At 41.1% G+C, this 18,483-nt stretch overlaps 1 protein-coding gene across 1 annotated transcript in view; it reads right to left on the bottom strand.

Annotated features, from left to right (window-relative positions):
- The window catches only part of PGAP1 (post-GPI attachment to proteins inositol deacylase 1), a 1,319,879-nt gene that overhangs the window by 422,719 nt on the left and 878,677 nt on the right, over nt 1-18,483 (bottom strand). Inside the window, exon 20 of the mRNA XM_069733825.1 lies at nt 5,253-5,346. Within this exon, the coding sequence (XP_069589926.1) occupies nt 5,253-5,346 (94 nt within the window). The remainder of the gene's footprint in view (nt 1-5,252; nt 5,347-18,483) is intronic.

Consider the following 18,483-nt stretch of genomic DNA (forward strand, 5'->3'; position numbering starts at 1 on the left):
GGTTCCCTTTAAAGTCCGAAAAATACAGTACATTTTTACTACTAAAATATTGTTTTAGCCTCAAGTTTTGAATTTTTTTAAGGGCTAATAGGAACGTTTTTTACAACAAGCTGAGGTCCAGTTTTTACTGAGTGTGCCAACATCCTACACACAATCGGGAAATATTTTTCAGGCACAGTGCAAATCTCAGAAGGGAAGGAGAACCATACTATAGTGCAGATTTTACTGTTAAGGTTTGCGGGTGCCATAACCCACTAGGAGAGCCCATCAGTGGCGTATCTAGGGGGGGGGGCAGCCGGGGCATTTGCCCCGGGCGCAGCCGGCAGGGGGGCGCAGTCGGGCCGCCTAATTCGGCTGTCCGCAGTGTCTCCCCCGGCGGCTGCATTATGCCGCCCCCCACACTGGGAGTCAGCTGTTCTCTGTGCCGACTGTCAAGCTGACAGCCGGCACAGAGAAGCTGCAGAGTGCCGGCTCCCAGTGTGTGCAGAGGGGGGGGGGGGGGAGCCCCTGCAGAGTCCACTGCCCAGCCACACGATCTGTCTTCTTCCTGCTTCCTCTCACACAGACGCGCCGCTGGATGACGTCATCATTCAGCGGCCGGCTGTGTCAGAGGAAGGCGATGGAGCTGCTGCGCAGAGCGCGAGGAGAGGTGAGAGGAGTGTGTGTATGTATGTGTGTGTGTATGTGTGTGAATGTGTGTGAATGTGTGTGTGTGTGAATGTGTGTGTGTGAATGTGTATGTGTGTGTGTGTGAATGTGTGTGTGAATGTGTGTATGTGTGTGAGTGTGTGTGTGTGTGTGTGTATGAGTGTGTGCGTATGTGTGTGTCTCAGTATTGTGTGTGTGTGTGTGTATCGCGCTGCAGGGGAATGTGCAGAGAAGTGAATGGTGTGTGTGTTTGGGGGGAGGAGAGGGCAATGATGGGGCTGACGGGGGGCATATGCCCTTGGAGGGGGGGAAGGGGGGGGCGCCAAAATGAATTCTTGCCCCGGGTGCCAGAAACGCTAGATACATCTTTGGAGCCCATGAGGTGCCAGAACATCAGAACCATCCCATAAGCTACAACATTTTACAAATTACACCTCTCAATGAATTCATCTAAGGGAATAATGATCATATGGACACAATGGGCATTTCACAGAACTTTTATACCTATTTGGGCTGTAAAGAAAAAAATAAACTGCATTTTTACCACCAAAATTTTGTTTTAGCCCCAGATTTTACATTTTCATACAAGAAGTAGGTAAAAATGACATCATAATTTGTCCAAGAATTTCTACCGAATGTGGCAATACCTCATATGTGGATGTGCAGTACTACTTAGCCATAAGGATAGACTCGGGAGGGACAGAATGCTATTTGCCTCCTGAAGCGCAGATTTTCCTAGAATAGTTTGTGGACTCCATATACCGTGTATACTCGAGTATAAGCCGACCCGAGTATAAGCCGACCCGAGTATAAGCCGACCCCCCTAATTTTGCCACAAAAAAACTGGGAAAACTTAATGACTCGAGTATAAGCCTAGGGTGGAAATGCAGCATTTACCGGTGATTTTCAAAAATAAAAATAGATCATTATTTCCCCATAGCTGTGCCATATAGTGCTCTGCACCGTTCATTTTGTCCCATAGCTGTGCCCCATATAGTGCTCTGCACCGTTCATTTTGTCCCATATCTGTGCCCCATACTGTGCTCTGCACCGTTCATTTTGTCCCATAGCTGTGCCCCATACTGTGCTCGGCACCGTTCATTATTGCCCCATATCTGTGCCCCATATACAATGCTCTGCACCGTTCATTTTGTCCCATAGCTGTGCCCCATACAGTGCTCTGCACCGTTCATTTTGTCCCATAGCTGTGCCCCATACTGTGCTCGGCACCGTTCATTATTGCCCCATATCTGTGCCCCATATACAATGCTCTGCACCGTTCATTTTGTCCCATAGCTGTGCCCCATACTGTGCTCGGCACCGTTCATTTTGTCCCATAGCTGTGCCCCATACTGTGCTCGGCACCGTTCATTATTGCCCCATATCTGTGCCCCATATAGTGCTCTGCACCGTTCATTTTGTCCCATAGCTGTGCCCCATACAGTGCTCTGCACCGTTCATTGTGCCCCATACAGTGCTCTGCACCGTTCATTGTGCCCCATACAGTGCTCTGCACCGTTCATTGTGCCCCATACAGTGCTCTGCACCGTTCATTGTGCCCCATACAGTGCTCTGCACCGTTCATTGTGCCCCATACAGTGCTCTGCACCGTTCATTTTGTCCCATAGATGCTCCACATAAATCTGTGCCGCCACTGCTGCTGCAATAAAAAAAAAACAAAAAACCACATACTCACCTCTCTTGCTTGCAGCTCCCGGCGTCTCGTTCCGGCGTCCGGTCCCGGCGTCTCTGCACTGACTGATCAGGCAGAGGGCGCCGCGCACACTATATGCGTCATCGCGCCCTCTGACCTGAACAGTCAGAGCGCAGACGCCGGGAAGATGGAGGCGCCGGGAAGATGGAGCGACGCCCGGCGGCTGGAACGCGGACAGGTGAATATTACATACTTACCTAGTCCCAGCGATCCTGACGCTCACTCTGCCTGTCACAGCTGTCTTCGGTGCCGCAGCCTCTTCCTCTATCAGCGGTCACCGGCACCGCTGATTAGAGAAATGAATACGCGGCTCCACCCCTATGGGAGGTGGAGCCGCCTATTCATTTTTCTAATGAGCGGTCCCACGTGACCGCTGAAGAGGGGAAGAACTGCAGCACCGAAGACCGTGGGTTGGCAGGGGGAGCGTCAGGATCGCTGGGACTAGGTAAGTATGCCTCAGCGCCCTCACCCCCTCACCCTGCCACCCACCTTGACTTGAGTATAAGCCGAGAGGGGCACTTTCAGCCCAAAAATTTGGGCTGAAAATCTCGGCTTATACTCGAGTATATACGGTACATAGCGCCTAATTGCTAGAAGAGCTGAATTCCCCTTCAAGTGACCCCATTTGGAAAATTATACCCCTTTGGGAATTTATCTACATGTATAGTGACTATTTTGACTCTCCAGAAACAGGCAGCAGTGGATGTTGCTGATTGAAAATTGTAAACTGCCGTTGAAGTGACCAGTACACTGTAGTGACCAGTACGTAGTAGTGACCAGTACATCATGCCCAGCTCATGCTTCTGGAGACAAGCACCCATAAATAAGGCAGGCTGTCATCACTACAGAAATGTCAAACACGGATGCTGTATGTGGTTTAGCTACAGTGTGTTGCTCAGAAGGGAGGGGGGCATTTGGATTTGGGAGTACAGAATTTACTGAATTTCTTTTGAGGGGCAAGGAGCCATTTAGCTGTTCCAGAGCCCAAGGGATCCATTCAATATACTAAGTTAATCTGGACTCAGTTAGACTTCTGTTCAGATGTGTCCTTCTTTTCAGAAGAGCACAAAACTGTGGCCGACAGCACTTTTATGCAATCCTAAAAAGACTGACACTGGTAGATCACAGGTTCTATGGCGTCCACAGTGCCTCCATCTCCCTCATAGGGAATTTTCGTTCGGGGGTTCCGTCTGAATCATGTATTTCACAGATTTACACGGACACCCTGGTTTAAGTGTTCAGGGCAGCGTGCTGGATAAATGTGTGCCAAGCCTTACGGAGATCTTTAGTAAAATAAAATAATTGGCACTCAACTTAGTATGTCATTGCAAAAGGATTTTTTATTATTTTTGCAGTCTGTAAACGTTTCGGTCTTATCTAGACCTTCATCAGTCCGACTGCTTGTCACAGAAAGAATATGGTGTAAAATTGTATACGCAGGATTGGAATAATGATCTCCTCAAAATGTTTATGAAGTTCGGTAAAGGAGTTATATCTATCAGAATTCCCGTGTAGAGAATAGTAGCTATAACTGCAGCGAGATCGCATATGGTAGACCTTATTGGGTTGCAGTCTTAGTACTTGCATAGAATGTGCCTATAATAGGATCACAGTCCTGGTGCCACAGGGGCTTAATGTGCTCCATATAAAGGGTCCCTGCTGTGGAAATCAGGTGAGGGCAGAGTCGACCTATAAATATATGTCTGTCCTCCAGGGGCTGCAGTGGTGGTCAGGGGTTAATGTGTGCCAAAGGGACGCGGTATCCGCCGCTCGTCTGATGATGAGCCATATGCGATACCATATGCGATCTTGCTACAGTTATACCTATTCTTACAGCTGTAAGTTATTTTTTTATGTTTTGACTTTTTAACACAATAAAACTATTTTATAGAGAAAATTATTTTTGCATAGCTTTATTCTGAGAGCTATAACTTTTTTATTTTTCCATTGATTGAGCTGTATGATGGCTTGTTTTTTTGCGGGACAAGATGACGTTTTCAGTGGTATCATGCTTAGTTATATTCATCTTTCTGATCCTGTTTTATTCTACTTTGTGTTAGGCGTTATCGTGATAACGCATTGTTTTTTTGCCTTGTTTTTATTTATTTTTTATGGTGTTCACTAAAGGAGTTAACTAGTGGGACAGTTTCATAAGTCGTGTCGTTGGGGACTCGGCGATAGCAAATATGTGTAGTTTTATTGTTTATATTTTTTCATACAAATAATTTTTCATGGGTATAATATATTTTGATTACTTTTATTTTTATTTTTTTTTACATTTTTTTTAAAACTTTGTTTACTTTTTTACTTTGTCACATTATAGAAATAAATAAATAAATAAATAATTTTTGCAGGCTGATCGCAGAATCATATTCCCAGGTCAATTTTACCCTACAGTAAAAATAATCCTCCTCCAACGTAAATAACTCCTCCCATAAAAAATTAAATACAATGAGAAATTGCACTTTTTCTGCAATGCACTTGGAATTGTTTCTCCTCTTTCTAATGATAAAATGAAATAGGTGATTCAAAGGTACAACTCGTCCTACAAAAAACAAGCCTTTATATGGTTATGTAGATGAAAACATAAAAAAATTATGGCTCTTGGAACAAAGGGAGGAAAAAATAGAAAATCAGAAATTGACAAATAAATTGACACACTGGATACAATTACAGTTTAAAATTTCCAGAATAAATATTTTATAGAACGTGGATGAGATGTATTAAAATCTTGTCCCCATGCCAGCTTCTGCATAACAAATGAGGATTTCACCTGTGCCAATTCACATATAAAATGCACAGCTTTCCTGCTCTAAGCAGATCTACCTTTAAACTAACAACACTGGTCAAACACAAAGTTCTAGCCTAAAAATTAATATTGTTGTGTTACCTTTGCTGGATATAGTATAGAGCTGTGCTCCAAAAGCAAGAAGCAGGTTAGAAACAATGTAAACATGAAGTGATGGCCAATGACATCTGATGATCTGCAAAAATGTATATATAAAAATAATACATTAACTAATAATATGACAATTCTATAAAAATAAGAAAATAATACATTTTCAATTTTATGGTAGTAAAATTAGGTTATAGGCCATTCTAAACCTTATTAGGTTATGTTCACATTTCATTTTCAGTTTGTTTACCAAACACTTCTCAGTTATTGAAAAACTTCTGATGTGTCTGGTAAACAGATGCCTGTGATAGATGCCATGCAGTTACCTATAATGGTTTCTGATTAAAGTACACTTTTTACAGGATGCACTCTATGGAAATAGTCAAGAAAACAAGTTTATTTCATAGTTAATTTGTCATGGTGTACTAATGTATACTGCCAATATAGTGGACAAAAAGGCACTATTTTGTCATTTGCTTGCATAATGTTGCCCTGAAGAGAGGGTGTAATATCATAAGTGTAAATACTAAACAGAAATGCAGTGTAAAGCCAGTTAGCATTTCTATTAAGGTAAACGGGTAATTGTTGTAAACCAAAAAAATACACAGCTCAAAAAACACTGAAATTACACATCATAGATATTATTGAATGAAATATTCCAGTTGCATCATCAACATTACATAGTAGATCCGTTAAGAACAATAAAACATAAAAATGATCATTGTAAATCAAAATTAATATCCCATGGAGGTCTGGACTTGGAATGATACTCAAAATTAAAGTGGAAAATCAAATGTCAATGGAAATGCCTCAGGACGAGGAAATGATGCTCAGTAGCGTGTGAGGTCTCCACGCGCCTGTATGACCTCTCTACAGTGCCTGGGCATGGTCCTGATAAGCTGGCAGATGTTTTCCTGAGCAATCTACTCCCACACCTGGAATAAAGCATCAGTCAATTCCTGGACAGTTTGTGGTGTCTGTTGGTGGATGGAACAAGACATGATGTCCCAGATGTGCTTGATTGAATTCAGGTTTGGGGAACGGTCAGGCCAGTCCATAGCATCAAAGCCTTCATTATCCAGTAACTGCTAACACACTTCAGCCACCTGAAGCATAGCACGGTCATGCATCAGAAGGAACTCAGGACCCACTGCACCTGCATTTTGCCTCACAATGGGTCTGAGGATCTAATCACAGTACCTAATGGCTGTCAGGTTACCTCTGGCTAGCACATTCAAAGAAATGCCTCCCCACATTATTACTGACCCACTGCCAAACAGGTCAAGCTGAAAGATGTTGTAGGCAGCAGAAAGTTCTCCATGGCGACTCCAGACTCTGTCACTTCAGTCACATGTTGTCAGTGTGAACCTGTTCTCATCCGTGAAGAGCACCAGGGCACCAATGTTGAATCTGCTAAAATTAGTGTTCCCTGGCAAATGCCAATCACCCTGCACAGTATAAGCACAACACCCACTTGTGGATGTCGGGCTCTCATACCACCTTCATGGAATCTGTTTCTGACACTTTGAGCAGACACATGGATGTTAGTGGCCTTCATTAGGTCATTTTTCAAGACTCTGTCACTGCTGCTGATTATCTACCTTGCACAAAGAAGGAGGCAACAGTCCTGCTGTTGAATTGTTGCCCTCCTACAGACCCCTCCACAACTTCTGGTGTACTGGCCTATTTCCTGGTAGCTGCTCCATGCTCTGCACACTGACAGACATAGCTACCCTTCTTGCCACAGCTCACATTGATGGGACAACCTAGATGAGCTGCACTACATGAACAACTTCTGTGGGTTGTACAGTAGACACCGCCTTATGCTACTGCACCTCTAGGGGCAAGAGCAATGACAAAAGTGACCAAAAAAACAGCCAAAAAGGATGAGAACTGAGAAATTTTCTGTCACCCCCTGTTTAAAAAACAACTCCTTTATAGGGGTTGACATCCTAATTGCACACATTTCTACCTGTTGTTTGTTCGATTTGCACAACCCCAGGAGAAATTGATTCACAATCAGTGTTGCTTCATAACTGGACAGGATGGTTTCACAAAAGTGTGATTTACTTACATAGTAACATAGTAACATAGTTAGTAAGGCCGAAAAAAGACATTTGTCCATCCAGTTCAGCCTATATTCCATCATAATAAATACCCAGATCTACGTCCTTCTACAGAACCTAATAATTGTATGATACAATATTGTTCTGTTCCAGGAAGACATCCAGGCCTCTCTTGAACCCCTCGACTGAGTTCGCCATCACCACCTCCTCAGGCAAGCAATTCCAGATTCTCACTGCCCTAACAGTAAAGAATCCTCTTCTATGTTGGTGGAAAAACCTTCTCTCCTCCAGACGCAAAGAATGCCCCCTTGTGCCCGTCACCTTCCTTGGTATAAACAGATCCTCAGCGAGATATTTGTATTGTCCCCTTATATACTTATACATGGTTATTAGATCGCCCCTCAGTCGTCTTTTTTCTAGACTAAATAATCCTAATTTCGCTAATCTATCTGGGTATTGTAGTTCTCCCATCCCCTTTATTAATTTTGTTGCCCTCCTTTGTACTCTCTCTAGTTCCATTATATCCTTCCTGAGCACCGGTGCCCAAAACTGGACACAGTACTCCATGTGCGGTCTAACTAGGGATTTGTACAGAGGCAGTATAATGCTCTCATCATGTGTATCCAGACCTCTTTTAATGTACCCCATGATCCTGTTTGCCTTGGCAGCTGCTGCCTGGCACTGGCTGCTCCAGGTAAGTTTATTATTAACTAGGATCCCCAAGTCCTTCTCCCTGTCAGATTTACCCAGTGGTTTCCCATTCAGTGTGTAATGGTGATATTGATTCCTTCTTCCCATGTGTATAACCTTACATTTATCATTGTTAAACCTCATCTGCCACCTTTCAGCCCAAGTTTCCAACTTATCCAGATCCATCTGTAGCAGAATACTATCTTCTCTTGTATTAACTGCTTTACATAGTTTTGTATCATCTGCAAATATCGATATTTTACTGTGTAAACCTTCTACCAGATCATTAATGAATATGTTGAAGAGAACAGGTCCCAATACTGACCCCTGCGGTACCCCACTGGTCACAGCGACCCAGTTAGAGACTTGGAGTTACATTGTGTTGTTCAAGTGTCCCCTTTATTTTTTGAGCAGTGTAAATACAATTATATAAGTTGCACATTAATTTTTATGTTCTTAAAATTTATAATGAAAAAAAAATCCTCCCACAAAAACCCTAAACAGCCAAGTAGCTTTAAAACAAACATTTATGATGAAGAATGCGAGAATTCGAAAACAAAAACATCTAATTTTACATAAAAACTATGTGGTTTTGTTTTCAATTTTCTTTTTCCTAAGGATAAGGTAATATAATAAAATAAAGAATTTATTGCCTTGATCTTGTTGGAATAGATCATTAAGGATTACTTAAATTGAAAATACAGAAAGATTACTTAGGTGATACATGCAAGCTACAAGAAAAAAAGTTCACTCTCAAACAAGAAATATATGTGTTCACATTGACATTTTGAACCAGAAAGGGTCGAAACGTTAACATTTTATGTTGCATATGCCTGCACCTGACATGCCTGTGCACATGGTAAATTTTTGCACATTAAATAAACTCTTTTTCATACCTAAGAAGTGTGCAGTGAATTACTGTCTATAGTTTTCTAGGGTTGCACAGCACACTTCACAAGCACCTCAAACAACTTAACTGAGTGTACACAAACCTCTCAAACAAGAACGGATATGCAGGGGGATGGGTTGGCTTGTGAATTTAATTTTTCCCATTATATGACCCTTTTAAACCTAATCTGAAGTAGATGTGGGAAATTATATGGAATGAATGTTCTTGTAATCAAACATTTTAGGCTTCTTTAGTATTCCTTTTGAAAAATGTATTTCTAAAGCGCATACTTTAACCCCTTAGTGACAGAGCCAATTTGGTATTTAATGACCAGCTAATTTTTACAATTCTGACCACTGTCACAATAGGTCTGGAGCGCTTCAGCGTATCTCACTGATTTTGAGATTGTTTTTTCATGACATTGTACTTCATGTTAGTGGTAAGATTTCTTTGCTATAACTTGCGTTTATTTATTGAAAAAAATGGAAATTTGGCAACAATTTAGAAAATTTTGCGATTTTCAAACTTTTAATTTTTGTACCCTTAAATCAGAGTGTGGTGTCACACAAAATAGTTAATAAATAACATTTCCCACATGTCAGTTTTACATCAGCACAATTTTGGAAACATACAATATTTTGTTAGGATGTTATAAGCGTTAAAAGCTGACCAGCAATTTCTCATTCTCAACATAAATTACAAAATAATTTTTTTTAATTAAAATAGGAAAAATGACCTATTGTTGCCGGGTGGCGGCCAGGACTGGGGCATGCAGGAGAGCCCAGGGACATCAGATGTACATTTCTCTCTCCTCTAATGTGCTAAATCACATCAGAGGAGAGCGAAATTACATGGGAAATCAGACTTTTTTTTTTTGAGGTTGCCATTATTCCATGAAAAATGGTGATCGCCACACTGGAGTCTGTAAAAACCGTTCCCAATCATGTTCTCCAGGGTCTCAGCTACCCCCTTGAGAGATACATGTTGTGTATGCATGAATCCCGTTACCTGAATGTCCCAAAGCAAAGTGCTCTACTTTGGCTAAGTTGACTTATCTCTGTGAGTGGCCTAGTAAGTGATGTATTATCTTGTCCCATTTGTATATTTTTCATAAACACTGCCTCATTTTGGAATAAATATAAAATGTAATAGGTCTGTCCCTTTTGTTCCGTAAACCGCGCCTCAAAGCCATACCCTATCTACCAGACTGTATAAAACTCGACTGGTGATGGCGGTGGGGTAATAGTGGAGTTGTATTGTATGACTGTATTGGGGTTAAATATATACATTCCATGCATTGGAATCAGACGTGTATATACCATATATGCCTGTCAGTTTCCTGAATCCTGGCCTATTAGTGAAAGCAGCCTGCTCCATTAATCATCGTTCAATTGTGTAATTGTCAAGATCAGAGGTGTCAAACTGCATTCCTCGAGGGCCGCAAACAGGTCATGTTTTCAGGATTTCCTTGTATTGCACAGGTGATAATTTAATCACCTGCACAGAATGATTCCAGCACCTTGTGCAATACAAAGAAATCCTGAAAACATGACCTGTTTGCGGCCCTCGAGGGATGCAGTTTGACACCTCTGGTCAAGATGATGTCTGGCTCATCCTTGGATACAATTACAAGAGACCTGAAGGTGCCTCTGCTATTCCATTAATAACGGTGCTCACACGAATCATGTTCTCTGGGGACTCAGCTACCCCTGGTAGCCAAAACCCCACATAATTTCCAAAGCTGGGGGGGGGGGGGGTGCTATACACATTTCTCTGCAATTTTAAAAAGCGGCACTGAGGAATAAGTACCTGTGAAGAAATCAGATTGTATCTTAATTTCCAAGACAACAATGTTTTTGCAAACCGAGAAAAATTGACTTTTTATCTGTATATTGGCTTGTGGATTTAAGTGTTTATTTCTGGTGGGTCAAGAAGACAGACTTGCAAACTGATATACCATTTAAAATACTGTGTAAGTCAGTAATAGTGACTTTTACATAGTGTGTGCATCTTTGTTTAGTGTGTGCTGATATGCTAATTGCGTATTGTATTCTGTAACCAGTTTGTCGACTTAAAAGGTAGATAGGGAAAGGCTGTGATGGTGGACTGAAAGACACTGGGTAAATCTAAAAATAGATCACACACCTCAGGTATAAAAGAGACTTCTTTTCTTCTGGTTGGTGTCACTCTTCAGGATCTCAGCTGAGGGTACATCAGACCCGGCTGAAAAAACACGGGACTGCTCTCGGTTATCTCCCTACGCTTATCATTACCTCTGCATGCATATCACAGGTAAAGTAGCGACCCTGGGAGCTCGGACATAACATCTACCATTATCCCGGCGAGTCAGCAGAAGCGTAAGACCCTGTAATGTGCACCATCTTGGGGTAATTGCTGGGAATGTTCTGTTTGCTATTGGGTGTAATGGCTCAATAAAGTATTGCCACACTGTTTTATCCTGTCCTTGTGTTGTCTGTGTAATGTATTGCCCATCGTGAGATAGAGCAGCGTTCGGTGGTATGAGCCCTGGTCCATGAAGTCTTGCTAATGGCAGATGGGCCAGCGGACGTGAGCACCCACTGACCCAGTTTCTTCACAGTACTCTTAACTGCCGCCATTAAAGGTGTATAGGAGGTCGTTAAGGGGTTAACACCCCCATGATTGCCAGTTTCTGTTTTTTTATTTTGCTCCCCCTTCTTCCAAGAGCCAAATTTTTTGTAATTTTCTGTCCAGAGACACTTGAGGGCTTGTTTTTTTGTGGGACTGTTTAATATGAATTATTGGTTATTCATTTATTACACTCAACTGTATAACTGAACACATTGAGGTCTATTCACTCTCTGCGGACTTTACACAGACTCCACATAAACTTCAGACGGAATGGACAGCTGGTATGTGAGTTAGCCATGTGCTTCTTGATTGCTTCTACCATGCTTTTTACAGAGACAGACACCATTTACCATTCAGAATCTCAGGAAAGATGGGGAACAAACTTTGATATGGACAAATGGACAATCTCTTTGTAACTATTTCACCTATTTTATGTTTTGCTGCATTGATGCTTTTTGGTGGACAATCCAATAAACCACTACATTTTTTATAAGAAATATCATAACATATACCATCTGGTAAAGAGCCTGAATAATTAAATAAAGGCATTAAGTATTTTTAACAGGGACAAATTGTATTTTTGAATGACTGAATTCATTTTACCACACACTGTACTGGAAAAAACGTAAAAAAAAAATTCCAACTGCGGTCAAATTGTAACAAAAACACAATTCTTACACTGTTTTCGGGGAATTGTTATTGCATATGTTGTGTGTTAAAAATGACATGGCAAAAAAAAAAAAATATATATATATATATATATAAAGTGTTCAACTTTTCTGAGACCCATAATGTTTTCAGATTTAAGTAAATGGGGTTGGGTGAGGGCTTATTTTTTGGAGGGATAATAATTTTATTGATAACATTTTGGGATATATATAAGACGTTGTGATTGCTTCTTACAGCATTTTTGCAGTGTTGCAGTGATGAAAAAAAACAATTTGGGGGTTTGATATTTCTCCTGTATACTGTGTTTTGCAAAGGGGTTAATTATTTTTCTATTTTTCTAGATCTGGCTTTTATGGATGCGTCAACACCACATGTGTATTTTTTTTTATCTTTATTGGGTAATAGGGTAGCAAACAATTATGTTTTATTTTTTTAAACTTTTTCTCTTTACTGTATTTGTTAGTACCCTTCGGGTACTTAAACCTGCAATCATCTGAATGCTTGTGCTATATGTAGCAATACCCAATGTATTGCTGCATATCATAGGCTGGGTTTCAAAGAACTCTGTAATGAAAGGCACGGAGGTCTTCAAAAGTTTCCCGACAGTCATAGTAAGCAATGGAACCCCTGCAATAATGTGCGCCGATGGGTGCATAAAATTATGCACCTCCATGCAGGCAGGCTGTTAATGCCGCTGTCATGAGTCTGACAGGGGCATTTGACAGAGTTGCGTGTCACACCTATTATTTGCCTGGAATGGGCTGGCCTCAAACTGTGCTGCACAGCCTTTATTGTAATCTATGCTCATATTCAGACTCTCAACATAACCTGTAGCGAACAATTTGAACTGTCTCAACCTTTTCCCCTGCAATTCATAGAGAATTAACATTGTGTCTCGGGTATGCGACTGAAGATCATATACAAATCCTCTTAATTTTTGATCTACTGATTTGCTTTCTCCATCAGGTTTCTGGTACTACCATGAAATAAGGAATATAGTAGAAACTAGGAGCAAAAAAAGCATAAATTGTGTCTTATCTGAATACAACAATAATGTAAATGAAGGTTATGCTAACCTGATAAGGTTGCGTGACACACAACCAGGAATACCCATGAAGACAGCTGCTGCACATCTACCGGTCTTCTGACCAGGAAAGAGGGCCAAAAAAAAAAGGAGCCAAATGTAGTTTATCCGGTGGAAGACAATGAAGATCAAAATGGAAATAAAATACAAAATTATTTAGTGGACTAAAAAAAGCTGAACTAAAACAAATCTGTATTATACTTCCATTGGGAAATCAGGAATGTCTGACTCAAGCACGACACCTCATCAAGAATGTTGTGAACAATGGTCTTGATGCATCGGGCCCATAGATTTGACCTTTAGAGTAATCCGCCTTGTCCTCAATATATGTCCTCCTTTTTCTGGTTTTCACTCTGGTCTCTACTTTGTAAATGAGTAGTAGGATTTTTCGTTGTAGCATGAAATCAAATTATTTGCCAACTTTTATAAGCTAAAGGTTTCATCCTCTATTAAAATGCTCATTAGATTACAGGAACAATCCATCAGTACTGTTTCCCACCTCTACTTCAGATTAGGTTTAGAAAGGGCTTGCAATGGAAACATAAAAATTTGCAAGTCCCTGGAAATCAGGACTTGTTCAAGATATTGTTCAAGGCTGGACTTGGTCCATGTAGACTGCATGTGTTAAATTTGAAATTCTAACTTTAGGCAACTTCCCAGTTCTAGGTCATAAGATACAGAACCCCATGGGTTTGATAATTGTATGTTAATACTGAACTTAACTAATCTCGGTCATGAGAGTCTAAGTCAGAAATGATTTGAGATTTTGTTGGTTGCCATTGTAACAGTATTTCATATCCTTCTGACACTTAGATTATTATATTTTCCAGATCACTATGTTTTGGGAATTCAGAGGCAAAGAAGAGTATCCGAGCAGCACACTAAGTACATAAATCACTTTTATTAGTGTAGTCCCATTTCCTTTTTATAGTAATACACATTAATATGCCCCACTGAAATTAATGGCAGACATGGGGGGAGGAATACAGAATATGAAGAAGATATAATTAATATATAACAATGAAATATAAAATATTACTATACAATATAGACTAAAAATTTCATGTATTTTATGACACAAGATTAGTTTTCTTTTGAGAATAAATCTTTACATACTGAATGTTAGTGTTGCAATTTTTCCCTTTCTTTGAATTATGTTTTCTATAAATGATTACTTAGGCCGGGTTCACACTGCGTCCTGGCAGTCCGTTAGACGGACTACGTTACAACGCGGCATAAACGCGGTGTAACGTAGTCCGTTAAGGCTGCCATTCACTGCAATGTCGGATGCATTGCTAGCGCACTCCCACAATGGGCGTGCGCTAGGGATGTGCAGTCATTGGGTGACGGACCCGGAGACGTGGGCTGCAGCGTTTCCGGGTCCGTGACTGCTAGCGCAGATAGAGCTAGCAGATGCTCTATCTGCGCTAGCGCGATGTAAACGTCGGCACTTGCGCTAACAGCAGCCCGTAGCGTATGTGCTGAACGGGCTGCTGCTAACGCAGTGTGAACCCGGCCTTATCCCCATGCACAGACTGACACTTTGCTTTTAATATTTCCAAATCTGCCTATCCAATATATTTGTAGCAAGACTGAGCTGCAACACTGCCGAAGAAAGGGCTTATCCAGCAACAATATCATGGATATTATGCTAAAAATAGCATTTATTGATAAAAATTAAAAAGTGAACATCTTTAAAAAAGCGCTGGTCAGAGGCATTCACAACTGACGCGTTTCGAACAATGCATTCTTAGTCATAGTAGGGCATAGTTCTCTTGCACTCAGTGTTGCTTATAAACTTAAGTTAAAGTATATGTATTAAATCCTTTCCTGTCAGCTTTGTATGGTACAGACGATTCACAGACTATATTCTCATTATATTACATCAATAATGAAGGTGATAATATCAAATTTTTACATTATTTCAATCGTATCCAAATTCCATTCTTGGATATATTGATGTGTGGTGATGTTGCTAAAAATAATGTTATTTGCAAATTATATAGAAAATTTGCTGCTGGAAATTCTATGCTGTTTGTTACAAGTTACACTACCGTTCACAAGTTTAGGGTCATCCAGACAATTTTGTGTTTTCCATGAAAACTCATACTTTTATTAATCAAATGAGTTGCCAAATGAATTGAAAATCTAGTATAGACATTAACAAGGTTCGGAAAAAAAAAAAAAAGATTTTATTTGAAATAATTTTCTCCTGCAAACTTTGCTTTCATCAAAGAATGCTCCATTTGCAGCAATTACAGCATTGCCGACCTTTGGCATTCTAGCAGTTAAGGCTACTTTCACACTTGAATCGGTACAGGTCCATCGCTAAGCGTCCGCGGGACGTACGTTGTGAAAATTTGGCACAACGTGGGCAGCGGATGCAGTTTTTCAACGCATCCGCTGCCCATTGTAAAGTCTCGGGGAGGAGGGGGCAGAGTTTCGGCCGCACATGCGTGGTAGGAAATGGCGGACCCAAAGTACAAAAAAGTTCCCTTGAACGTTTTTTGTGCTGACAGTCCGCCAAATACGAATACAAGTCTATGGGAAAAAAACGCACCCTGCGGGCACATTTGCAGGATGATTTTTTTCCCAAAACGACACATTGTGACGGATCTAAAACGACACAAGTGCGAAAGTAGCCTTATTTACTGAGGTAATCTGGAGAAATTTCACCCCATGCTTCCAGAAGCCCCTCCCACAAGGTGTTTTGGCTTGATAGGCACTTTTTGCATACCATACGGTGAAGCTGCTCCCACAACAGCTCAATGGGGTTGAGATCTGGTGACTGCGCTGGCCACTCCATTACAGATAGAATACCAGATGCCTGCTTCTTCCCTAAATATTTCTTGCATAATTTGCAGGTGTGCTTTAGGTCATTGTACTGTTGTAGGATGAAATTGGCTCCAATCAAGTGCTGTCCACAGGTTATGGCAAGGCGTTTTCAAAATGAAGTGATAGCCTTCCTTATTTAAAATTCATTTTACCTTGTACAAATCTCCCACTTTACCAGCACCAAAGCAAAGCCAAACCATCACATTACCTCCACCATGCTTGACAGATGGTGTCAGGCACTCTTCCAGTATCTTTTCAGTTGTTCTATGTCTCATAAATGTTCTGTGTTATCCAAACACCTCAAACTTGGATTTGTCTGTCCATAACACTTTTTTCAAATCTTCCTCTGTCTAATGTCTGTGTTTTTTGCCCATATTAATCTTTTCCTTTTATTAGCCAGTCTCAGATATAGCTTTTTCTTTGCCACCCTGCCCTGAAGGCCAGCATCCCTGAGTCGCCTCTTCACTATAGACGTTGATACTGGCGTTTTGCTTGCACTATTTAATGAAGCTGCTAGTTGAGGACCTGTGAGGCTTCGATTTCTCAAACTACAGACTCTAATGTACTTGTTTTGTTGCTCATTTGTGCAGCGGGGCCTCCCACATCTCTTTCTACTCTGGTTAGAGCCTGTTTGTGCTCTCCTCTCAAGGGAGTAGTACCATTGTAGGAAATCTTCAGTTTCTTGGCAATTTTTCACATGGAATAGCCTTCATTTCTTAGAACAAGAATAGACTGTCGAGTTTCACATGAAAGATCTTTTTTTCTGGCCATTTTGAGAGTTTAATGGAACAAACAAATGTAATGCTCCAGATTCTCATCTAGCTCAAAGGAAGGTCAGGTTTATAGGTTCTCTAATCAGCCAAAATGTTTTCAGCTGTGCTAACATACTTGCACAAGGGTATTCTAACCTTCCAATAGACTTGTTACACAGTTAGCAAACTGTTGTGAATTCTGCTTTTGGGCTCCCTCCGGTGGTTGTAGGTGGTAATGCAGTTGTCCCTGGGCTGGAGTCCTGGTCAGGTGTATCTGCTGATTGCAATTCTGACTGGGGTATTTAGGTTTGCAGGATTCATTAGTCCTTGCCAGTTGTCAATGGTTTTTGGGAGGTGTTGGACCTCTGTCTGGTTTCTCCTGCTTAGCCGCCAATTCAGCAAAGAGAAGTGTCTGTTTTTTTTCCTTTGGCAGACATGCTGTGTGCTGGATTTTTGATTGTATTTCTGCTCTGTGTGTAGGTTTCTCTGCAGTTGCAGATATACGTTCCACGTCTTTAGTTAGATGGAGGAATTTTTTGTATAATCTGCTGTGGATTTTTTTGGAAGGGTTTTTATACTGACCGCACAGTATTCTGTCCTATCCTTTCCTATTTTAGCTAGAGTGGCCTCTTTTGCGAAATCCTGTTTTCTGCCTGTGTGTGTCTTTCCTCTCCTACTCGCAGTCAATATTCGTGAGGGGCTGCCTATCCTTTGGGGTTCTGCTCTGAGGCAAGATAGTATTCCTATTTCCATCTATAGGAGTATTTAGTTCTCCGGCTGTGACGAGGTGTCTAGGGTTTGTTAGGCACACCCCACGGCTACTTCTAGTTGCGATATTAGATCAGGATTTGCGGTCAGTACAGTTACCACCTACTCCAGTGAAAGTTATTCATGCGGCTCCAAGGTCACCAGATCATAACAGCAAACACAAAGTACCATAAGAACACTAGAGTGATTGTTGTTGGAAATGGGTCGCTATACACCTATGAAGATATTGCATTACAAACCAGACGTTTGCAGCTAGAATAGTCATTTACCACATTAACAATGTATAGAGTGTATTTCTGAATCATTTAATGTTAGCTTCATTGGAAAATACTGTGCTTTTCTTTAAAAAATAAAGACATTTCTAAGTGACCTTACACTTTCGAATGGTAGTGTATATAAGAGCGAGATGCTGATGCACCATAGAATACAATTATATAACAATGCCCCATCATTGACACATGTTTTCATAAATGAGAGTACTATCATCAGGCCATGAATCGGGCCAAACGTGCAGCTAATTTAAAGACCACATTAGAGTACTTGTCACAATCTTAAAAAGTAAAAAAAAATGAGTTTTCAAAATATCATCCTGCGATGTTTTCTACGAGCTACAGCACAATCAGAAAGTTAACCCCTTGTACCTCCCGAAGGTGGTTTGCACGTTACTGACCAGGCCAGGTGCTACTGCGCAGGTGGCTCCATCTTGCTAGAGAAAAAAAATTGCCTCCTCCAAGATGGTGCTGCTGGCCCCTGCACCATCTGTTGGATCGCCGATAGATGCTACTGTGCTGGCACAGTCAGTGCCATCTTAGTGGAGACAATTTTTTTTTTCTCTAGCAATATGGCACCACCAGCGCCTGTG

Source organism: Ranitomeya imitator, chromosome 7 (genome assembly GCF_032444005.1).
Source record: "Ranitomeya imitator isolate aRanImi1 chromosome 7, aRanImi1.pri, whole genome shotgun sequence".
NCBI lineage: Eukaryota > Metazoa > Chordata > Amphibia > Anura > Dendrobatidae > Ranitomeya > Ranitomeya imitator.